Genomic DNA, 25,684 nt, shown 5'->3' with positions numbered 1-25,684 from the left:
TCAGGTTGAAGAAGCCCAATCTACATTTGCATGGGACGAGCACATGTGGTCGAGCCGGGTTTTGGCTTTTCAGATGTATGCAGTAGTTTATTTGAGCCAAAAGCAACAAGTTTGGTAGCTCAACACATTTTTTCCTCGGACAGTCAAGAAGGCTGACGTTTTGTCTTCTCCTGGTATAGGCCATTGACATAACCATGCAAGAAGGTAACGGCTCTGCTGACAACAGTGGATCTAGGATTCAAGAGCCATCATGTAGTTGCTAAAGAAGTACCCTCTGAACTAAGGGGCCATATGTACAAAAGCATTTTCCCATAGACACAGAATGGGTAAAACCCTTTGATACATCTGGCCTTAAGTTACTTGGGCTTTCATGTAATCTTCCTCTTACAATCTATAGTTTATACATTCTCGACTGATAGAAGTAGAAGGCTAGCAAGTAGTTAAGTGAGGTTCTTTCTCCTTAGGGCGGTGTTCCAATAGATAATCATTCTTTTTTAAGCTTTTACCCAGGTATGACTATACACTATTAATTTCTTTCTTTACAACAAGCAGATTTTTACACTGTTATACATTGCTTTACGAACAGAGTCTGCCCTGGAGAGCTGATCACAATAACCTATTAAGACAGAGTCACTGCCAAGACTGTTCTAATCTGCAAGCTGTACTTAACACTCTTAACCATTTATCACAAATATTCAAGAAAGGACTGTGATTCATGTAGGACATATCAGTCATGGGATTGTGCTAGTGTAGAATGGGTCATCAACCAAAAAAAAAAAAAAACACTGAGACCTGAAAGGGCCATCAATTGTTTAGGCCTGCACATAGAATGTCATTCTCGACAGACAGCAAGGCTGTCTTGATCGATGACCAGACCAGAATTCCAACGGAATAGGACAGAACGCCACACTGAGATGTTTGGAGCAAGTTACAAGTCTGCTAGGTAAGAACCTATTTTTATTTTAGAAGTGACTCTTCCAACCATTTATCTCAGGTCATCAGGCATAGATTCTTGACCCATCGAAATTATGGTTATCCTCATACGGATACTGCAGAAGCCTTTGGAAAATTATTTTAGGACATACCAGGATATTTTTTTAATAAGACTAGCTGAGAATTTGAGATGATGTACATTGCTCTTTGCAATTACAGATGGGGGATAAAATGTACAGTGTGACATTGATTCACAGCTCACAAGGGATCACACAAAAGTGAGGATCATTAAATATACTTATCCCACAACAAGTGATACAAATAAAAAAGGTACGTTTTAAACAAACCATCAACTTTTGAGCAGAATCAAATGCAGTAGAACAACGGTCATCCATCCTACTTTCTCCATCACTCTCTATCCAGCTAGGGGAAACAACTACATCTTACATTAAGGTCCCAACTCCTTAAAACATCAATTACATTTTATGAGATAAGCAATTTTAGTCAGTGTTTTAAACTAACAAGAATAAATAAAATATTGTTCTCTGAAAACACCTAGTAACCACAGTCAAGAATAATTTCTGTTCTATTTTGTACTATTATAACACCAGTTTGTCAAACAAATAGGATTTTTATTTTTTATTTATTTTATTTTATTTTTTTACAGTTGCTACATGTGCCAATAATATACTACGACAAGTCCAATACTGAAAAGACTTTATTGGCTGACCATCCAAGTAGGAAACGAGCTCAAAAAGAAGACCATTGTTGACAATTTGCTTTTGGAAAGGATCATAAAGAATTTTGTGGAACTTAAAATATTCTACTACACCACTGTTAATTGGATATTCACTAACAGCACACAAATAGCTAAATGCTGTGCAACACTAGTAGTGAAGTGCCTGGTGGAAAAAGTAACTCAAATCAAAGCTTGATACTGGTTTGTAGATCTGTGTATTACCGGGTGACAAAAGCAGAGGGCAGGCAAGGGAAAAGGAGAAATCATGCACAGAGATGCAGTAGAAAAGATTGGCCTCAACAAAAGATGCACTGTAGAATGTAGTAATGGAAATCCAAAGTATCTTGAAATGAATGGTTCGCCTCACAATTAGTCATGCAATTCTAAAAGAGTGGATTGTTTTTCAAACAAAAAATCTTGCAAATCGCTTATAATGTGGGCAGAAGAACAAGTCAGTTACCTTTGGTACTCTTTATTGTAGATGCTCTAGCTAACCGCATATTTCTCAATTAGTGAATTTCCTCAGGCACAGCACTGAATCTGGAAAACATAAAATTGGAGCTCCTGTGCTCCAGTACGTGGTGCTATGTAACTCGCGTCAATGCCGTTCCACCCTGGATGTGGTGAAAGGAGTTCCATGTAAGTACCACCAATGTGCACTGACGTCAGTTTCTTTTAATGAAGGCCCATTGGCAAATTGTACAAACCAGTGTGCAGATTCCTAGATTGGGATATTTACAGGTGGAAGATACCATCCCATAGAACATTCAGAATCATCAGATTCCTCACCTTGTGAATAGATAAAGTAGAACCTCCCAAGGTGGTGGGTCCGTGGAATGGCTCAGACTAAAATGTTCTGCAGGACCAATTGGGCAAAATGTCTATCTCAACAGACCAGACCGTCGAGCCAATAGGGCTTCGTGAACGTGTGCTCTGATGCCCACGTAGCTGCCCAACAAATATTCAAGACAGGCACTTTGCACGCCACAGCAGTGGTAACAGGCTTGGCCCTGGTGGAGTAGGCCTATAGGTCTTCTAAAGGCTACTTCTTAGTATAGCAGATCTCAATGAGAGGTAGTAAATTTCTGCACTGCCTTTTCATTCATTGCTCCAGAGAACCCTACAAAGAACAGATTCACCTGATGTTTTTTGGTGCAATCGATCAACAGTCACTTTGGGTTCTAATGTATGGAGTCTCTCTTTCTCTTTTGAAGGAACATGGCTTATTTAACATGAAAGGCATCAGACCAACATTGGCAGGAATGCAGCTTGAGTAGTTAATACCAACTGGTCCGGAAAATGAGCAAAACCTTGTTGGGCCAAAACAAAGCAAAACAACCAATCCAAAAGTTGGCATTGCACCAAGCCACAAACTTTCCCCACAATACACAGACTTAATTGAAGGCCGTCTAAAGGACATCAATGATTTGGAAAGTGAGTTGGAAGGGTATCAGCTGTCGCCACTCAATCTCCACACATGGCGGTGACGGTGGTCCAGGCTCATGCAAGACCCTGCCCTGCTGCGGCGACAAGGACAGGAGGTCAAGCCCAGAGGTTCCGGGTACCACACTCTCATGGTCCAATCCAAAGCCATTAGAATGACTTGGGCATGGTTAATCCTGATCTTGCTCAGAACTCTTAGCAAGAAAATCAGGAGTGGGCAGGCATTCAGGAGTCCCATGCTCCACTATAGAAGGAATGAGTCTCAGGTGGCCTTCTTGAGAATGCTAGTGCACTCTTGGCACGTTCTTGGCAGTGGCAAAATCAGGCTAAGCTTCTTTCCATTGTCAGAAGATACCCTGTGCCACCTGTGGATGTTACTGCCATTTGTGAGTGTGCTACACACAGCTGGCTGAGTTATTCCGCCCTGCCTTTCAAGATCCTTCCAGAAGGTGCATCACCAGGGAAATCCCCTTAATATTCACCCACATGACGGTGCACCAGTCATTCCTTAATGGATGGTAGGAATGCCAAAACCAGCAAATTGATGTAAACGGGGTCTCGAAGTTAATCTCCCTAAATGACTAGACACGCATCAGTTACTACCATCACAGCTGAGTTGGGGAGGGAAAGGGTTCTGCTGCTGCTCCACCTGCGGTCAAGCAGCCACCACTACAGGTCTTTTGCAGTCTCATCCAACACCAGGATGGAATCTAGAAATGTCCCTTGGTGCTCGGCACACTGTGATTTCGGGTCCCCTTGCAAAGCCTGCATGTATCATCTGGAATGGTCTGCAAGAAGGCTAGTAGGCCAAGGAGCCTCACACCCATCCTCACTTAGATCCAAGACAGAGGGTGAAACATCAGCATTGTAGCCCACAAGTCCTGAACTCGTAGGTATGGAGGAAAGGTGTAAAAGTGCAATGTATCCAGGATGGCTCTGATGAAGAGAAGATTCTGCAAAGAAGTTAGGTGTGACTTTAGGAGGTTGATTGAGAACCTCAATGGTGTCAAGAGATCTGCCTTCATCTGTAGGTTATCAGCAACTAATCATGGCAAACATGCTTGCAACAAACAGTCGTCAAGCGGAAGTGTGGACCCCCCTCCCACCCCATGAAGATGGGCAGCGATGACTGCCACCACCTTTGTGACTACGTAAGGGACAGTGGTGAGCCCAAAATGGACCATGGCAAACTGGAACTGCTTGTGGCTCATTTTGAACTGCAGCTATTATCTGTGGGCCTGTAGGCCTGGAATGTTGAAAAAAAAGCATCCTACATGTCCAAATCAACTAGTATCTGGGATCCAGGGCCATGGTGATCATTTTCAATCCAGAAAACCCTAACCCATTATAGGTTTCTCCATAGTTATGGTCTTCATGCCAGCATACTAAACTATGTGGTGTTCTTGATTCTTAATAAAGCGACGCAATCTGTGGTGTTTAGTGCCTGAGAGCTGTTGTGTGTCGTATTCCAAGAGTTCTTTCTATGTGAGGCGGGTGGGCAGAAGGATGCACCAGTAGTAGCGGACACCAGAGGCCTTACCTTGGTGCCTGCAGCCTCCCAGTTGACGACGGAGGAATAGAGGTTTAAGGCAACGGGTCCTCTCTGCTTTCATGTCTAAGTTGTTCGGATAGATAGATTCAGAACAGGAGATATAAAATACATTTGTCTAGCTGCTTGCATGAGTTGCACTGCTCAATTTGGCAAACTTTGACAATAAAATTAAAATGCTGCAAACAGTTTCCATTAAACCAAGTAGTGCTTAATGAGTGTGTTATTTTTTGTAACATAATTTTACTATAGTTGCCTTACCATTATACGTTATCCGGGGCTTCGTCAAGCACATCACAAGATGGAGATCCATTTCATCTGTCGATACAAACTTTGAGCAGACAGGGCACTTGAAACCTTCAAAAACAAATTAGCGAGAAACCTTGTTAAAGGATCAGTTTATTTGCATTGTTTTAACACTGTTATTTCATAGGATATTTGCCACATAATTCCAGCGTGTATGAGTTAGTATGATACAACAAGCACTGACAAAGGCAATCGGCTTTTTTTTTTTTTTTTTAAATAAGTAACAATGTTGCTTCTTTGATTGAAGGGCATGTGCTTATGGATGGGTGAGACTATAAGTTAATGGGGAGCAGATCGTGAGAGCTTGGTGAAGCTAGGAGTTAATGGGGAGCTGAATGTAAGAGCTTGGAAAAATGGATGAGTCAGTAAGTGGATAGATCAGTGAGTGGATGAGTCAGTGCATGGAAGTATAGATGAGTCAGCACAAGGATGAGTCAGGGCGTGGAAGAATGGATGAGTCAGTACATGAAAGAATGGATGAGTTAGTGCATGGATGAGTCAATGCATGAAAGAGTGGCTGAGAGCGAGTAGATGAGTCAGTGCATGGAAGTATGGATGAGTCACTGCATGGATTAGTCAGTGTGTAGAAGTATGGTTGAATCAGTGCCAGGAAGAATGGATGAGTCAGTGCCGGGAAGAATGGATGAGTCAGTGCATGGAAGTATGGGTGAGTCAGCACAAGGATGAGTCAGAGCGTGTATGAGTCCGTGCGTGAAGAATGGATCAGTGGGTGCATGGATGGGGTTATGGGTAGAAGAGAAGGGGTGTGGAAAAATGATTACGTAAATGAGTGGATGAATGAGTGGATGGATGAATGAATACCAAGAAAGATAGATGGATGCTAATATGCATGTACTTCTTAACCGATACCTTACATAGGTTCGACCACAAATGCTTCAAAAGATGGAGATCTGCACTACGTGCCATGAAGACCTGATAAACAGCCCGCATGGGCGTAGGAAGTGTGGGGGACATGTCCCCCCCAGATTTTGGAGTGGGGGGGACACGGGGGACAAGGGTGGGGGGGACGAGGGGACAGAAGAATTTTCCTTTCTCCTGTAATTCGCAGGGCCATTAGCGCATGAAAGCGCTACCTATATGGCCCTGCACTTGACCTGTGACCTGGCTCCAGGACACTCGCCCTCTGCCCTTTTGTTGTGCTGCAGCACACAAGGGATTCTTTCTCACCTTGCCGCCACAGCTGCCTGCAGTCTGCACTTCTGAGAACAAAGGGAGAGGAGAGGCCCTTTGTTGATTGCTGTGTGCATCCAGTCCCTCCTGAGCCCGACCCTTCCTATCCCTTGAAGATCGATCCCTGAAGACAGCAGCAAGATTTGAGAAGGTAAGGAGGTTTGGGTAATTAAATAAACTATTGCTAAGTAACTCCCTTTCTTTTTAAATACAGTGCTGTGTTGCAGAGTATCTCCCTTTCTAAAAACAGTATTGTTGAGTTACTGTGAGATATGAGCAGGGCAGGCTTTAGTGCGCTAGTGGCACCCTGTGCGCTAGTGTTTGTTAGGGACCCCCTTTCTATCGCCTCTCTCTCACTCTCTTCTCTGTCTCCAGCTTGCCTGCCCCAGTGCTAATTATTGTCCCCTAAGTTGACATCCTGCCCCCCCCAACATTTCTGTCCCCTGTCTCTCCCTCAGCCTTCCTGGTATTTGTGAAAGCCCGCTCTGAAGGGCAAGGGCTGTCTGTAAATCTCATTTCCTGCCAATGGCATGTGGATGGAAGCCAGCACTGTGGCAGCTCACAGGCTTTAAAGGACTTCACAGGCTATGGTGGAACAGAGCCTGACACTGCTGGATAGACAGCGGAGAGAACAGCACACAGCATGGGTCCCAGGAAGAACCAGATGGCCTAAGAGATGGACAGGGCTAGGTAAGGCAGCTAGGGCGATGCAACCGGTGCTGCCGCACTGGGTGCTGACTTAGGATGGGGGTGCTATGTTTGCAAGTATATTGCGACTTTAAAAGCACCTGCTGGATGTTCCTTGCCACCAACAGTTTTCAGGCAACAATAAAAATCTTAAGATAATTCCGGTGACTAATGGTCATTCTGGAGAGAGACTGAAGTTTTGTCTAGTGGAAGTTTTGACTCATCATAACGTACAGGGTTACTATGCCTGCTACAAAGGCCGTCTACATGCAGATCACAAAGTGTATATAATGTGAATAGGTCAGTGGGTTTCTGCTTTTGTCAGATGCAGAAAAGTACCCTCTTTTTGGCATGGTTACCCCACTTTTTGCCTGTTGTCAGTATGTTTTGACTGTGTTCACTGGGATCCTGCTAAGCAGGACCCCAGTGCTCTCTCCCATTAAATTTGGTTGCTTGGACCACACACACACCCCACTTGGCATACTGGTGCCCCTTATAAGTCCCTAGTATATGGTACCCAGGGCATTGGGGGATCAGGGGTTCCCATGGGCTGCAGCATTTATTATGTATTATGCCACCCATAGGAGCCCATGTAAACTGTGTCTGCAGGCCTGCCATTGCAGCCTGCGTGAAAAGGTGCTTGCACCCTTTCACTTCAGGCCACTGCACCAGGTCACTGTAAGTCACTCCTATGGTAGGCCCTCCTAGCCCAGAGGGTAGGGTGCAAGTACCTGTGTGTGAGGGCACCTCTGCAGGAGCAGAGGTGCCCCCACGAACTGCAGCTCCATTTTCCTGGACCTCGTGAGTGCGGGGACGCCATTTTACGCTTGTACTGGACATAGGTCACTACCTATGTCCAGCTACATAATGGTAACTCCGAACCTGGGCATGTTTGGTAACAAACATGTCAGAATCATACCCCAATACTATTGTCAGTATTGATTGTATGATTCCATGCACTTTGGGGGCTCCTTAGAGGATCCCCAGCATTGCTCCTACCAGCTTTATGGGGTCTTTCGAACAGCTCACGCTGCTGCCACCCCTCAGACAGATTTCTGCCCTCCTTCTGCTGCTTGAGCAGCTCATGCCCAGGAAGGCAGAACAAAGGATTTCCTTTGGAAGAGAGAGGCAACACCCTCTCCATTACAAGGCTTGGGAGGGGTAGCCTCGCCAAGCTACTAGTATGCTCTGAAGGGCACATCTGGTGCCCTCCTTGCATAAACCAGTCTGTACCAGTTCAGGGACCTCAGCCCCTACTCTGGCGTGAAACTGGACAATGGAAATGGCGTAACCACTCCCCTGTCCATCACCACCCCAGGGGTGGTGCCCAGAGCTCCTCCAGGTGGCCACTTGATTCTTCCATCTTGAATCTAAGGTTGGCAGAGGCCTCTGTGAGAATCTGAGTGGCCAGGTCAGGGAGGCGACATCACAGCCCCCTCATAGGTGGTCACCCGGCTAGGTGACCAATCCCCCTTTCTGGGCTATTTTGGGTTTCCCTCTTGGGTGGGTCCTCAGATATGACGTGCAAGATTCCAGCAGGACTCCTCTGCAACGTTTACTTTGACTTCTGGCCACTGGAACCGCAACTGGACTTCACAGGAACCTACAATCTGCAGCTCCAGCGACGACTTTGCCACGCAACATTGTTTCTCCGACTCCTTCCAGCAACTGCAACATTTGCCCAGCTGTGCTTCCTCTGAGGGCAGCAAGTCTTCAGTCTGCATGAGAAGAAAGAAGGAAAATTCCTTGAAGTGAAGGAGTCACTTATCTGCATCCGCAGGCACCAACTGCAACAACAACCGGCTGCGTGGATCTCCTCTCCTCTCCTCCTGAGCTGCGTGGATCCTGCATCAGGGGTGGTAGTCTGGAGTGGTCTCCTTGGTCCTCTCTACCAGCTTCCCAACTTTGGAGTAGGTAGGTCCTTGCCTTCCCATGCAGGACAGTACCCCCATGCACTGCATCTCTTGCAGCTACCCCCGGCACTCTTCTCCGTGAAGCACAGCCCTCAATGTGCTTCGCCTGTGAAGTGGAATCTCTCTTCAGGTGTGCTGTGGGCCTCTCTACAGCTCCTGGGCTCCTTGCCTGTAGGTCTTCTGTGGGGGCTGCCTCTCCTCCTCCAGACTCTCTGCCTTGCTGATGGTCACCTGAGACTCCCCTCCATGGGTTGAGTCCCCCTGGACCTTGCTGGTCCCCGGTAGCTCCACTTTTCTCCTACTGCGACATTTGCTTTTGCCAAGGCTTGTTGGTGGGTTTTCCACACCACAGACTGACTGCAATTCTTCATCTGGCGTGGGACGTCGACTGCATCACCTAGGAACTCTTCATCTGCTCCAGTGCTGCATTGCTGACCATCTTTGTCTCCCCGTCGACCAACTCCTGCATCCACAGATGGGTGGGTTGTGGCTCCTGCCACGACCGGACCATCCTACGTAAACTGGACTTGGTGCCCTTCTTTTCCAGGTCTTACTCTTCCAGGATCCACCTCTTGTTTCTTGCAGTCTTGTCTGCGTTTTGCAATATCCTTCTCTGAAGTCCTTTTGGTGGGTCAGGGAAAAAACTGTAACTTACCTCTTTTCTCCTGGTCGCTCGGGGGCACTCTGGTACTTACCTTTGGGGTTTCCTAGTTCCTCCAGCTCCCCTCTACCAATTCCACTTCCTTGGGTGGGGACCCGGCTTTCGCATTTCACTTTCTTAGTATATGGTCTGGTCCCCTCTAGGCCTTCAGTATTGCCTATTGTTTTTCACTGTTTTCTATTGCTTTTTATGCCAATTTGTGATTGCTGCTGTACATATAATAGTGTGTTACTTACATCCTATTGGAGTATTGCCTATCTAGTGTTTTAGTGTTTGTGTTACTGTAATAAGGAACCTTTATTTTCGTAACACGTGTTTCTTTCATGTGTGTAAGTGCTGTGTGACTACAGTGGTATTGCATGATCTTTGCATGTGTCCTAGATAAGTCTTGGCTGCTCATCCACAGCTAACTCTAGAGAGCCTGGCTTCTAGACACTGCCTATACTTCACTAATAAGGTGATACCTGGACCTGGTATAAGGTGATAATACCATAGGTACTCACCACACACAAGGCCAGCTTCCTACATCAGAGAGCTCCTTTTTTGTCCCCTGCAATTTATAAATGAAAACTGAATATAGAACAGTGAGCAATGAACTCAAAGAGCTGCATGCAAACATCAAGGTATAGATTAGAGCGTCATGATTCCCCCCCACTTTTTGATTAACTTAATGTTGCAAAACAAGTTGATTTGAGTGCAGTTCTTATTAAAGAGAGCCCCCAACCATGGTGTTATGTTTTAAATTCTGAGTTTGCGCTTCTCCAGATAAAGCACTCTGAAACTATACCTGCTACCAGTATGGATGACCTGTGACACCTACACCTTGTAGTCCTCTGTCTTATGTAACATTTCATATACACTGATTTACACATATACGATGATTGTCTCTGCGTAATGTCTGTGTGATGTAAAGTGCTTTGACACCCTAGACTGGTATGAGGGATGAATGATAGAAAAACACATGCGTATATCGTGCATGCCTTAACATCGCGGTCTCAACAATGACCGTGTCTCTACTACGCATGCCTTTACAACGAATTTCATTGTAAAAGCATGTTTGGTAAAGGAACATGCGTGGTAAATTCTCCCTACCCTGCCCCCTTACACCTGATACCATACTCCACCCATCCAAGCACTTAAAACTGCCCCTGCCCTGAGCCCTAAACCCCCCTGCCCTGAGCCCTAAAAGTAACCCTGCCCTGTCCTAAAAACTACCCCGACCCCCACTCTGAACCCTAAAACCCACCCTGAACTGCTCTAAAAACTACCTTGATGCCCCTGCCCCCACCCTGAACCCTAAAACCTACCCCGCTCTGTCCTAAATACTACATGACCCCCACCCTGTACCCTAAAACCTACCCCACACTGTCCTAAAACTACTTGAACTCCATGCACTCCTCCTGACCCCTAAAACCTACCCGACCCTACCCTGACCTAAAAATTACCCCAACCTCCCACTCTAAACCCGGCCACAGCCCTACTTACCTCTCTCTCCTCTGCTTCTTCCTGTTCCACCCGGACAGCTAGACCGCTATCTATGCTGTAACCACGCATATGTGTGGTAAAGGCATGTGTGCTAGACCCATATTTGTGGTAATGGCAGCATGGTCAATGCATTGCATTGCATTGATTGCGTTGTAAGGGATATTTCCCGGTATGAGTGGTGCTATAAAACGAATGAAATGCATCTGAGAGAGAGTGGTGATGGATAGTAGTGAGGGAATCCGTGGCAGAGGTGGTCACTGGGGGGCACCAACAAACAATGTCGCACAGGGCGCCACCAGCACTAAGGACGGCCCTATCAGACAGCACAGCAGTTCACAGGAACGCGGCAGCACAGAGACTGCCACTTGACAGTCAGGCAAGGACCTAGCAGCAATCATAGGCCTTACTGGCCTTCATAGGCAGGCGGAGACCCAGAGACTTATACAGCCTGACTAATAAGAAAGCTCCCAACAGGCAGCACAGTGCCTAGCAGGCAGCACAGGAATCGACAGGAAGCACTGCGCCCAGCAGGCAGTACAGGCCTCTTAGGACTTCACACAGGCGAACAGCATCACAGAGCCTGTCGCTGCCTAACAGGCAGCAAAGGGCCCAGAAGACAGGGAATTGCAGGCCACACAGGACTCGACTGGAAGCGACCGTCTTCCCCATCTCCCCCCACCACGGCAACCCTTCTGGGTGCAAACTTTGTGCAGGGGGCCCACCTCAAGATTGTCCCTGTCCCCCCCAGAAATTTAGTGTCTCCTACGCCCCTGACAGCCCGCCTTGCTCGTTGCCTAGCTGTATAGTGTGTCTACCATAGGTTTGTTTGTGGCATTCAGTTCAATATTGTATCCCAGTGGAATATAAAGACTATTAGGACGTTTTCTAAGAAAGCGCAGATGTTCTTTAAACTAATCATTTAATCACGTCGTCAGGGATTCGTTTTATTCCAGACTGCTGCAGGAGACCTTGCAAGAATCACTACTCTATTTTCCTGCAATGCAGGCGCGTGCTTTTGTAACGCTGCACGTTGTGCAATAACCAGTTGACAATTACAATAATCAACAGCAAAAAAAGTGGGTTGATCAATATGAAAATGTCACTTAAAACAACCAATAGCTGAGTGGGAGCTGACCTCGTGCCTCTGTGAGACACAAAGAGAGGCAGTGTCAACACAGTGTTAAAGGTACCCCTGAAGCTGCACACAACATGACTATGGCGCTGTACACCTAAGGGCAGCTGCTTTAGAAGGACAGAGGCAACTGGCGAAGAACCCTAGAATTTTGCCCACGCACATCTGTTTACATTAAGGAGCATCTGAACACAAAACATACAGAAAACCACCACCTATACTGTTAGTGGTCCACTGTAATAAAGGAGTAGTAAAGTTCCGATGACCTGATTGTAAAGAACAAACCCTTTGTGCAAAATGAATTAACCAGTCATGAAGCCCCTCCACCCCGTGTCCTCAAGCAGGCTTCACAGCTCACCAACAAAGTGTGAAGAAAATGACCTGTTTTTTGCTACACATTCAAAGTGCCCGGTCCTAAAACCTCAATCAAATGCACAAATGTGTAAACAAGCATAGTCCTCGGTCACGCCCCATACACTGTGTAAACAAGTTTCTAGATCAATCTAAAACATTCCTTCGTACCATAAACAATCGTTGTATTATAAACAGAACCAATCAATCATTTGCTTCACATTTAATCACTGTGTTTGTCACCAGTTGCCAAGGCCGTGTGCTGCCTTACCACAGTCGTCCCCTTCCTGTTCCTACTCTGAACACGTGGGCCTTGTAAATGTTTTCATTCACTGACCTCTAAATCAAAGAGATGGTTGCAAGCTTTAATCATTTTAATTAAAACATTTACAACCCCTTTCTGACTCCCTAAGCAGCCAATCTAAGTTATGCTGCGGCAGAGCTGGCTCCAAAATCACCAGAGATGCCAGAAATCATTTTCTTGGGATTGCTGAGGGAATTACCACTTCTAAAGGTTTATCACTCCTTGGACAGGACCCATCAACCAGTTTAAGGGAGAAAAACCCGAGGGTAACGCTAGAGGGCATGCTATATACAGATATAGGACATTTCAGTCAGTTCCAAGGAGTAAAACCTGAGAGCAACTCTAGATGACATGCTATATAAGGATGCACAGAGGAGCACTGGACAGGACCTTTCAGTCAGATCAAGAGTGTAAAACCTGAGAGTAACTCCAGATGACATGCTATAAATGGATGCAAAGAGGAGCACTGGGCAGGGTCTTTCCATCAGCTCCCAGGTGTAAAACCTGAGTAACTCTACAGGACATGCTATATACAGATATAGGACCTTTCAACCAGTTCCAAGGTGCAAAACCGTAGAGTAACTCTAGAGGGCATGCTATATACGGATACACAAAGGAGCACTGGACAGGGACTTTATCAGCTCTCAGGTATAAAACCTGGGAGTAACTTTAGATGATGTGCCATCTACAAACAGAAAAGCATTGTTGCCAAAAATAAGTGTTCAATCTTCACAGTCTTTGCAGAATGACAGTCTTTACACCCCCCTCATGTGTCAAAAGCCAAATCTATCAGAGCCCTGTTTACTTATAAATTGCGTTAGTTTATCTTTATTTTACCATGGCTGTTAGGAATAGAGTTTCTGGTTGGTATGGGTAGGCATCTCAGCCAGGCAGAATCCACCTCTCTAGTCAGGGCGAATCAGTTATACACCAAAGATAACCTCTGCTTACCCCCCATGGCTTGGCAAGGAGCAGTCAGGCTTATCCCCAGAGGTCATGTGTAAAGCGTTTGCGCAACACACTCACACCAGGAACACAATAAATACACCACAAAAGAGACTGCATGTAGGATTATATAAAAAATGATGTATCTATATTGTGAAGAAAAAAAAAAATATATATATATCTATCTATATCTATATCTTAGACCAACAGCATCATAAGTCATAAATGTTGCACATAGATTGTCCTTATTGCAATGTGATTCAGTACCTTGGGAGATGTAAGGCAAACCAGATCAGTAACCACACCAGATCAGTAACCACCCTGGTCATGGATTATATCAGGTAGTAGAAATCAAGTGCCTGCATCATCACAAGATACGTCAATCACGGTCATCTACCGCCAAACGTGGGTTACAGGAACACCTGCACACTTACTACACTGATTACAGTACAACACCTGCAAATCAGGGTAATCTGCAGACGGAGGGGAGATTAAGGCAAAGACGATATGCTCTCAATACTTTGCAGGTTTTAGGGGTATTTAAAATTGTGCAGGTACATGCCGTGCTTTGCCTGCACCAAGGAACTACTGCCCCAAAGATACGGCAATTCCTGAATCACCTCAACACAAGGATGGCGGTAGCAGGGAGCCCCTCCCCCAAGTGCACAACTGGCCAAATACACACCAGCAGCCCCAATCCCACGGGCTGTCCACCATACCTGCAGTCCAGCTGGGACCACGCGGGTGGTTCTCGGTTGGCGGGCGGGCTTCACTCCAGGCCTCAGGGAGACAACAGCAGCTTTTCAGAAAGCCGCAGGGCCTGCGCCGCAGACTCAGGGCAGCCAAGGAAGCAGTCAGGCATGCTGCGCTCATTCCCTCAGCGCAGGGAAACTCAAGGCAATACTGGTTTCCTTATCCGTGCAGGAGAAGCAGGGCCCTACTAGGGGGATCCTCCTCAGACAACATTGTTGCTCCAGGTAGGGAGGCGATGCGGCAGGACAATGCTCGTCACTCCTGTATACGTTGTGGCCCCCTCGCCGGGGGATAAGGGGTGAAGTCTAGGTAGATCCAGCCCCTGCCGCTCCGAAGAAATCACGGAGGGCCCACCCTTACAGCTTGGTACAGCGCCGGTCTCTGGGGGCGGGGGAAGGTGGGGAGCAAAGTTTCCCGATGCCGAAGTTAATGTTGGGGCCGGCGCCGGTGGGGAGAAGCTCGATGCGCTGGTGGACGAGTTTTAAGGAAGGTGCTGGTTCTCCTCAAGCAAGACGAGCAACACACGTTCCTCCCCACAATGAGGTGGTGATCCAAAAGTGCTCACCCTGCACCCCAGCACTAACTATGACAGCACTCCTCATGTGTCACTTACAGGAAGGAGAAGGCGAAAGGTGAGCACTCCCCATGCACGGTTATTGACAAGGCAGACAAAAGGCTCAGGATAGGAGTGTAAAGCAGCGCTCCCTTCAGAACACCTGCAGTTAGGGGCAAAGCAGGCAGGCCAGCACATATGGGTAACAATGGTGGTTCCTTCTGGCAGTCCCACTGGTTCTGGTGACCCACAGTCAAGAAGCAGGCTGGCAGCAGGGCAACAATCAGAAAAGCAATTCGGGGGGTACTTTATGTCACCCAGCAGCAGCAGGTAGCAAGGCAACCACAGCATAGTAGTCCAGATGAGTCCTTATTGCAGTTCAGCAGTCCTTCTAGCAGAGGTTCAGTCCCGGTTTCAAAAGTGCTCTAAAAATCATGGGGCAATAGCCCCTGTACTGATTTATACTCCAGGTGCCCAGCTTCTAGAAGGTGGGAGAAGGTTCCAGCCAGATTTGGCCAGTTACAGCAATGCCCTTTCTCGCCTAATCTGGCTCTAGACATCAGTAGGGGGTAAACAAGCCCTTTGAGTGAGGGCAGGAAACAGCCTATTCAAGCGTAAGTGTGAACGATCCTCCCTTTCTCCCAGCCCATGAAAACTATCAGCATGTAAATGGATGCAGATGTCTCTTCTGTCACACCCAGCCCCTCCTGTGTGATGGCTGTCTGGAAAGTATGCACCAAGTGGAGCTGTCACTCTGCCCCAGCGATAGATTGGAGTCATGCTCCAAGGCACTAGAGTTATAAGCATAGAAAAATGCTGACTTCCTAAAAGTGGCATTTCCAAAATAGTAAATGTAAAATCCATCTATACCAGTAAGCAAGATTTCTCACTACCATTCTGAACATACCAAACATGCCCACGCTATTCCCAACAGATCAGAAATTACCACTTAGACATATATAGGGGAATTCCCAATGCAAACCTATGAGAGGAGCAGCACTCAGAAGTGAAAAACAAAAACAGGCTGTTTGTCACTATTAGGACATGTAACACATAAAATATATGCCCAGAGTCCTAAAGCCAATAAAAAAAGAGTCAGAAAAATAGGAGAATGGCAAAAGGTTTGGGGATAACTTTGCAGAAAGGGCCATTTCCAACAATGGACTACTCAATATCAAGGCTGCTCACTGCCAGAGAACCCTAAACTCAGAAATCAGCCTTGCTCTTGACCTCAAAGAATGAACATGTCAGTTCAGCAAGACAATCACTTGGATTGTTGCCAGCTAAGAATATAATCTATGAAAGTATATATGTAAAGATCTAAGCTTGTCTTCAAGAAATACAACCAATTAAATTCACAATACTCATCTGATTAGAATAGAGGTTCTTAACATTTTGACTTCTGGGGAGCCTTCTGAATAACTAACTCCCACCTGGCAACAGCAGCCTAAGCAATTTCCATGATATAAACCTCAAAACAATGCAAAAAATGAAAATGTTGCCATTTAGCATCCTAATTTAATTATGGCATGCTAATTCCAACAGAACACCACTTTCACCACCCCACCATCATAGTTGCTGGCTAGCTAACACAATTCCCCCCAAAAAGACATAAGACAGCAACAGAGGAGAAATAAAACAGAAGGGTCACCAAACATATCAAAAGTATTCAGTCAGAGTAATAAGGATGATAAGTTGGCCCAAACCATGGTCAGAATTGTAATAAGGAGAGTTTATTGGCATTAGACTGTAATGTTTAAAACAGCCTCTAGGGGGCACCATAACAAATGTAATTGTACGAAACATGGGCATGTAACCATATTGTTAGCCCCTAGAGGGCATAACCCCATGAAAAAAAACAAAAGAAAGTAATGCAGTGTAACCATATCTTTAGCCCCTAGATGATGATTTTAGGGCTAGCCGACCTACTGCAATGAAATTACAAAAAGGCCTTTAAAACAAAACTTCTCCCAGCTGTAAAACAAATGTTCTAGTCATGACACAACTTAAGACACTGAATGGTGGGATGGGTTAGTATTTGGGGGTCCCCACCAACCTAGTGTAAGGACCCAGAGATGATACAGACAGAAAGAGTATTTAGCAGGTGGGCCCACTGTCCTACGACCACCACAGGCTGAGTTATGAGCAAAAATATTTTGTAAAAGTAATGCCCTGCAACGTATTATGGGGCAAGTTTTTATGCCGCAAATATTGTAGTATGTTGACTGCAATGCTCAGAACAGCCCCAATAGGACACCACAATAAAAATAGCATTTGGCGCAAACATGATCATACAGTCAGCACTTAGAGAGCACAACCACATGAAAAAAAGAATGGAAGAAAGTAATGCAGTGTAACCATATATTTAGCCCCCACGGGGCATAGTGCATTACATAGTTTCAAGGCTAGCGGCCCTATTGCAATGATATTACAAACAAGGCACATAAAACTTAAGTTCTTCCGGCTGTAAAACAAACGTTCCAGCCATAAGAGCTTAAAAAGTTAATGAATGGTGGTAGGGGTTATAATTTTGGAGTCCCCACTAACAGTGTAGGGACCCACGGATGACGTAGACAGAAAAGGCACACTATGGTCAATGTTTTGAAGGTGGTCCCATTGTCCTAGGACCACCACAGGCTGAGTTATGAGCAAATGCAAAAACATTTTTGCTCATAACTCAGCTTGTGGTGGTCCTGGGACAAACAAAGATTCATGAGCAAAAATGTTTTGTAAATGTAATGTCCTGCAAAGCATTATGGGGCAAGTTTCTGTGCCATGAAAATTTTAGTATGTTGATAACTGTAATGCTTAAAATAGCCCCTAGAGGACACCACAATGAAAACAGCATTGTACGAAACATGGTCACGTAACTATATAGTCAACCCCTAGAGGACATAACCACACAAAAAGAAAATGGCAATAAATAATGCACTGTAACCAAATGCTTACCGTCTAGAGAGCATAGTGTATTACACATTTTCAGGAGAAGCAGGCCTATAGCAATGTTATTACAAACAAGACCTTTAAAACACAAGCTATTCCCAGCTGTAAAACAAAGGTTCCAGCCACGAGAGAGCTTAAAAAGACAATGAATGGTGGGAGAGGTTATTATTTTGGGTTCCCCACTAACCTGGTGTGGGGACCCAGAGATCACCTAGACAGAAAGAACACGTCCTGGTGAATGTTTTGTAAATATTCCCATTGTCCCAGGACCACCACAAGCTGAGTTATGAGCAAAAATGTTTTGTAAAAGTAATGCCCTGCAAAACAATATGGGGTGAGTTTCCAAAGTGGTGAATATTGTAGTATCGGCTCGCCCACTGTGCCGGTAGAGCCGCTTTCTCTTTGAGGATTTCAATTTTACATGAAGCATTTGCCAATTCCAAGTGTTTTAAGGGGAGAGCCACAAGAAATGAGTCCAATTAGGTAACTATGAACAATGTGACCAGCACCCCAATACCGCTGATTGGGTTCATCCTGTTGTGCCTGTTCCAGCTGTGAGCGTCATTGCCGCCATGCAGCACGAAGGGGAGAGACAAAAGAAATAAAATAGTTCGCCCACACAGAAGTATATCTGCAATCGTACAATAATCCATGTAACAGGGGCAGTCTGCAAATTGTGACAAAAACAGCCTCAAGGCGGGACAAACCTAAAGCATTTACCAATGACATCAAGAGATTTTTGAAAGGCAAGCCCAGGAACGAATGAAAGGGATAGGCATGGTTAAAAGCCCACAATACTTACAACAGGTCAAAGAGCTTGCACGCTCGACCTAAACACAAGTATACATTAAATGAATACACAAATTATGAAATATTTTATTCCACAAACAGAAAATAAAATAAATGTAATGAGGTCAGAGCTTTGCAAAATGTTTTTTTATTTTTAAGAGACGGAGCGATATGCTGCGCTCTAGCATATCACTGTTTTCGGTGCTTCTATTGCATGCTCTTTTTGTTGGTGAATACCAGTGTTTCATTAGAGGCAGCCAATTGTCCATGCTAGATTCTGTTTTTCTACTTGTGTTGCTCCCACGAATCAAGCTGATGAAACTAACTGAATTTTTACAATCCAATTTCAAATGACTTTACATTTATAGAGCGTTTTATAATCAGGTTTGCTTTATTATGTTTATAATACATGGAATTCCACAATCCAAGTATAAGAACCCGAATAATTTATTTATAATTTGTGACACACCCTGCAGCCTATTAGATATGAGATAAAGTACCTCCTGCTGTAAATTATTAGGATACTGCAAGTCGTAGAGGAGTTTTATGTTTATTTAGAGGGGTAAGGCTGAAAGCAGAGTTTCTTTGTAAGGTTATGGAACTCTGAGGTGACTTGCAATATCCTTATCATGCACTTTATTCCTTATAATATGTGTTACACCATCACACAGGGCCTCTGCAGAAAAGCCCCTAAAGGCAGCTTGCTGCAGTAGGCGTCATCTTTCATGCATTCATTTACTCATCGTCTTGCCTATAAACTTTGTTCCCCTGCATAGGCATACCCTTCCTCGCCAAAGGCAGGTTCCAACTGCAGTGAGCTAGGTGGAAAAGAACTGTAAATTTTAGAAGCATAATGCTTACGGTAACCCTCATTTACTGTAAATCACACATACGGGGAAGGACAAAGGCATGTGAGCTCTATCTAACACTTGTTGACAAAAATCCACTATACCCTGCCCACCATACCACTATTTGACCTCCTAACTCAACTGCTCTCACCATAGCTCTTTGAGATGTCACCCTCCGTTCTCAGAAACTTGGGTTGGCCTTTTATTTTCCTGGTAGTAGTCGTTAGTACAAGATTTACAGGCAAATGCAGTGTCTAGTGGCCAACTGTTCTAAAGCAACCCATTTAGAAAAAATTAAATTGAACGGTTCTGGGTCAATTCAGTGTCCATCAGGCTCAATGATTTCCCGACAAAATCATTCTTCATATTTGGGCCTTTATAAGTGCTGGTAGCTTCAGTGATGTGTCCTGTTAACTAGACAGGAAGGCACACAATGACAAGCACTACAAAGTGTCTTTGGTCAAGTTTCAATTTGGTGTATCACAACCATTTTATAATTTTAATTTGCATACTTTGTTGTTCTACATGCTCAGGTAGTTGGACCACAACTGATATACCTTTCACAAGGGTAGACCGACTGTAGTCAACAGATACCGACCACCACACACTGTTGTATACATAACCTGTTCAGGGTATGAAAGCTGAAAAGCACTATCTTTAGGGTAATACAATCGTAAACCACTCAAAGACACTTGGCAAATACCAGGTATCATCATGACGGGTACAAGTGACACTTGGTATCACCATCTCTGGTGCCAGTGACTCCTCTAGGGCCTCAGCTTAGGCATCACCAGCTCTAAAATGAATGCAGTCTTGACAACTAAACCAAGCGCCTTTCAATACAGCCCCCACCCCCCCGAAGTAAACTAAGCTATGTGTGGACTGCCCTTCTGTCACAGAAAGGTGACTTCTTGTACTGAAAGTTCACACACCGCATAGGCCATAGCAGGTGACTACTGGCCACATCTGTTTTTATTCGTATTCATTTATTTTAGGTATTTGATAAAGTATAAGCTGAGGCCCAGAAAGAGTAGTTGGGATAAAAGCAGGTTGCAGAAAAGCAGGATCTGAATCAGAGGTTGTGCTATATGTACTTGTGACAATCCTAGATATTACACAACTATAAAAATATTGAGGTAAAGAGGAATTATTGGGACTTGGGGAGAATCTCATGATTTTTTAGTGAAGGAATGAACACTTAAACAGAAATCCAACCTCTTTCAAGAGGGCGCCTAGAAACAATCATGATATAAAAAGGTAGTTCTTCATTGGGCAGTTTCAACATTGCTTCAGTCTTTTCACCTTTTACCATGATGCAGTTATTCCTTACCAGTAAAAAAGCGGTCTCAGAGCTCAATCCCTACATTACTCACTGGATTAAGTCACATAAATATTGTCTACCATTCAAAATCCCAACAAAGGGGGGGAAATCTGTAGGCCAGTCAATGGAGTACGGGCCTAAGTAACCCTGAAACCACACACAGCCACAGCTGTTAAAGTGGGCTTAAGAAGAGCCACACTGCCGACTAAAATAAGTCTAAAATGGTGTTCAAACAAAGGGAGCACCCAGATTCTGACTTGCTCACTGGAGCCGCAGCTCAAGAGTAGACTTGCAGCAAATGAATACAAATTAATAATTCACATCAGGATTCTTCTGTATAATGACAAAGCCAAATTTTTACCTACAAATTAAAAAATAAATAGAATTATACTTTCTATGACAAACTCATCCTAATTTGCAACAAAAACAAAATAAAACTCACTGACAATAAACCTTATGAGCTTGAAATTCAAGACTATAGTGTTCACTCAAACGGTGGCCCTATGAGAAGGAGAAAGAAGGTTTTAACTCATAAAAACCAGCCCGATTGCAAAAACTTAGCCTGCAATGGTGGATTAGGACCCCCTCTGCATAGCCTCAACAGAATAAGGTTGAAAGTCATCTTCAATGCATTATCAGACAAATGGGGTGAATTTCACTACCCTTCTCAATGATTAGATGGGAGAGGAACCTATAGAATTGGTATCAGGCATGCTAGATGTCACAGATCACTCACAAGAGACGTTATACAAGACCTCCACGGAAATCTAGGGCCAAGGTGAAGCAAGCTGATGCTTCATACGGGTTCTCTTTAACTCCTAGAGTAGACTTGGTGGGAAGAATGGACTCCAGACAATGTATCTTCTAATTCTCTAGCTCTCAAAAACAAATCCATTGACAATTTCTGTAACTGGAAGGTACCATGCAATTGGGGGGGGGGAGGGGGGAGGGGTGACAAAGTCTGTTTGAGAATAATCTAGGCTAGGGCAACTGAGTGGAGAGGCCACTGAACCTGCAGCAGACCCTCATTTAAGACTAGCATCAGCCATTCAATTTCCAATTACCCTCGGAAGAGGGCTATTCTTTTGTGATGCAGCATTCATACTACTGTTTTAGCCAGGGATCAGGCCTTGCTCTGCTTATTAGTTTCATGCAGTCTTAGGTCATAAGAGGGCAGGTAATGATAAACACAAACAGCCATTTTGAGGTGGCAAATATATATATATATATATATATATATATAAAAAATAAACCTTACTATGGTCCCAACTTTTTTTTAAAATATGATAATGAAGCTAAAGAGAAAAGGCTCAGTCTCCACACAGAAGCAACAGACATTGTTTAACTTCACAGGAAATGGAGAACTTCTAACAAAATAAATGAATATGCCCTGAATCCTCCAAACTGTGTGCCAGGACACTTAAGCTAAAGTGCACTGACAAAGCACAAGGAGGCAGAAACACACCTCTTCGTTGCTAGTTATTATAGAATGTGTGCCTTGCTGTATGAACAGAACTACTTTATCTGGAGTGAAGGCAGAGTGATTTCTTCATAGTAGACCCCCAATAAAGGCGCATACCACCAAAAACGGAATATAGCTAGTCATCCAGTAGTTCACACTGCAAAGTTGCAGCTTTTTCAAACACAGTAATGAGACAAGGTGAAAGGGAGAAATCAAAGGTAACTCCTTCTCCCCAACGGCCACCTGGGCACAAACTGGTGACCTAAGTGGCTCATCACAGAGGATAAAGAGAAAAACATTAGTCCGATAGACCAACCATAGAAAACAAAGCACTTCATTCATGACCACATGATTAAAAGGGAGGGAGAATTTCAGTAAGCTCGAAAGGTTTCTAAATTCCAGTTTAGGGCATAACTTAATTTGGGTGGAGGTAAAAGACACGTTAGAACAGGGTTCTCCAACAGGTAGCTCTGGAGCTACTGGTAGCTAGCAAGTACCCTGAAAGTAGCTCCCTGAGGTGCAGCCCAGCAGAGTATGTAACTCAGAGGGTCTAGCCACACTGAAGAAGGCAGCTGTACACATCCCCAAGACTGTACACTGTGACATCCTGAAGGACTTGAAATATAATCACCTGTATCCTCTCTATTTACAAAGTCACATGGAGATTTGTGGTTCTGCAAGCCAGACTCCAAGTCCTACAGTGTGTGAAAAACACAAGATGTTCTAGGAGTGTTTTTACTTAAAATGAAAAAGGCATATTTGATACAAAATAATCTTTAATTTGAGAGTGGCATGCTCATATTAAAAAAACATTTAAACTTAAAGCTGCTCCTTGAATGATAAATTTTGTGTGCTGGGATATTTATAGCCGTTAGCATTTATTTTGTGCCAGTGGGCACTTGTTGTGAATGTTCTTTCATTAGTTATGTGGAGGCTTTTTATATTGATGACGTTTTTCCCAACATTGTTAGTAACCCTGTCTTACGTGCAGGATTGGTCGGTGTTCTATCACAATATATCCAGAAAAATGACAAGCACTACATCATGAAGGTAAATGTATACATGCAAGTACAGTTTAGGCTGCGATACACATCTGGAAGGTTGCTACTATGACTCTGGAAGGTGTAGTCACTATTGTGGTTGTACCCGATTTGGTCACTACTGTAACAATGATCAAAGTCATTCGGGACTATTTTTAGCTCAGGACTATTTTCATTGATCAAAAGTAGCTCTCACTAAAGAAAAGGTTGGAGAGCCCTTAGAACAGTGCAGCTGGGCAAATAGGAAGTCTTGCATTTCTTTCTAAACAGAAGTAACAGTGTTGACAATAAAATACTCTCCTGTAGCATAATCCATCCCTGTACACAAGCATCTGAAAGAACATGAAAGAAAGCTATTTCTTAAGAAACTCAACGGTAAGGTTTTCTATCAGAAGAAAAATATAACATGTGTCACCCCTTTTCAGGACTTTAAGAGAGTGCTCTGGGAAAAAAAACAAAGTCTGCCCTAAGCCATATATCACAAATCTGACATTCTAGACTAAAATACCTGGATCTCTACGATATATATATATTTTTTTAGGTTGGGCTGCATGAAAGTCGCAAAGTACTACTGAATTGCGGCAAAGCCTAATGGAATGTAACGTCTAATGTGGCCTGAAGTATGAAGTGGAAAGGCTGGCTTTGCTATTGGTTGAGCTGGCAGCAGCGTGCTCCAGGAAAGAACTGTTGCTTCTTCGTTGTATTCTTCGACCCCGGATTGTATTTTCATTGGCTAGGCAGTGATGAAAAAGGATTTCGATCTTCGGAAAACATTTTGAGCGAGGCAGTGCATCGCCTGACAGCAACATCTACTTATCTTTCACGTAGACGATTACATTTTATTAAAAAAAGAGACCCTTTATGCCTGAAGTAAACCTTTTCAGAAGAGATCCATAAATGAAACTATTTTAACATTTAAGAAAGGCTTCTGGAGTTCAGATGTTGGGAATAGGAAATGCAGTTAAATACTTAAAGAAGCAAAACATATGTCAAATTGTCATAGAAGGAAATGTGTTTTATGTTCAATCCCTCCGCAGGTTTGCATGGGCTGCCAAGTAGACCCACATCATGTACGACACTATTATCGCGCTCTGTTTTTTTAATCCCAAAAGAACTTCTCATTCTGGGACTTGCACTTCCTCTTTTATCATTAGATTATAAACAATTTTCGAACGAAAAATAAAGTGGCCAAAAGTCTTCAGGCGTCAAGGCGTCACATGACATGGAGACACGGACATGCTCCCATTTGAGAATCACCATGCCCTTTTGCTATTAATTACTCAGCTGAATTCCAATGGCACGAACAGCCCTCTCTCTCACTGTACTGTCCTTCACCCAGTGTTCCCCTGAACACATCACACCGTGCTGCGAGGATGCATTTGTCTTGTCCCCTTAATACACATTATTCTGTGCTACACCGTTTTACATCTCCCCTGCACATGGTTAGTTGGGGAGGACTAGCCTGTGATTGTTCATTTGAATGCTTGAGAGCCTGCATGTATGCTAGCATGTTTGCATGAAATGTATGCAAAGGTGTATCTATTTTTTGCATACATGTGCGTGCAGTACACAAAGAAACCTACTGGTTTTGTCAACAAGTCTTTCGCTAGTAGACCTAAGAAGCTGGATGAGACTGACGTAGTCACTATACAAACTCTGGGTGAAGGAAATTAACAAACATTGACAAACCTAAGAGGAATAGCCTTGGCAAGCTGCTGCAATAGCTACTTTTTATTGCAAGCGAATGCCCAAAAAAAAAAAAAAAGAAAAAACATGCTTCCACTTAAACTTGGTGGATATATGCGTTCAATGAAAAATGTAAAATCGCAAAATAAATATTGCATAGAAATGCAGCAGAATTATAGGGGTCCTAACATGCAGGCTGGTGCGCTTAGAAGAGGTACAAAAACCCTTTGTAGTTTTAATGCACACCCCAAAAAAATATAAATGCTACTGCCACAAATGAAAAATATTACTGCTTTTAGTTACTGTAAACTGAAGAGATTGTTTAAACCACAGGCAAAACTAAAGAGACAGAAATTAGAAAAAGGGATAAAGAATGGGGAAAGAGCAGTGGCAAAGTAAAGTACTGGCCCACCAGCGCGGTCCCTGAAGTGCACTTCTTTTTAAGCGGATATTCACATATGATCAGGGGTATACCGTCATTCAAGGTACAAGAGAGCCAATGAAAGTGGGCTAACCCGTTCCCCCCCGTGGTAGGCAAACACAACATGTGAATGGCAGCTGATCAAACCAGTGGATAAAGGGGGCTGCCCCAAGTCACTATGTGTATGCATTTTCATTTAGGATTTTTTTTTTTCCATTACTTGAGCCCG

At 44.2% G+C, this 25,684-nt stretch overlaps 1 protein-coding gene across 1 annotated transcript in view; it reads right to left on the bottom strand.

Moving 5' to 3' along the window:
- ZNRF2 (zinc and ring finger 2) overlaps positions 1 to 25,684 on the bottom strand; it is a 152,502-nt gene that overhangs the window by 55,197 nt on the left and 71,621 nt on the right. The window contains exon 2 of the mRNA XM_069211942.1: positions 4,926 to 5,021. Coding sequence (XP_069068043.1) covers positions 4,926 to 5,021 — 96 coding nt within the window. The remainder of the gene's footprint in view (positions 1 to 4,925; positions 5,022 to 25,684) is intronic.

Source organism: Pleurodeles waltl, chromosome 10 (assembly GCF_031143425.1).
Source record: "Pleurodeles waltl isolate 20211129_DDA chromosome 10, aPleWal1.hap1.20221129, whole genome shotgun sequence".
NCBI lineage: Eukaryota > Metazoa > Chordata > Amphibia > Caudata > Salamandridae > Pleurodeles > Pleurodeles waltl.
This window is presented reverse-complemented; position numbering and strand designations above follow the sequence as displayed.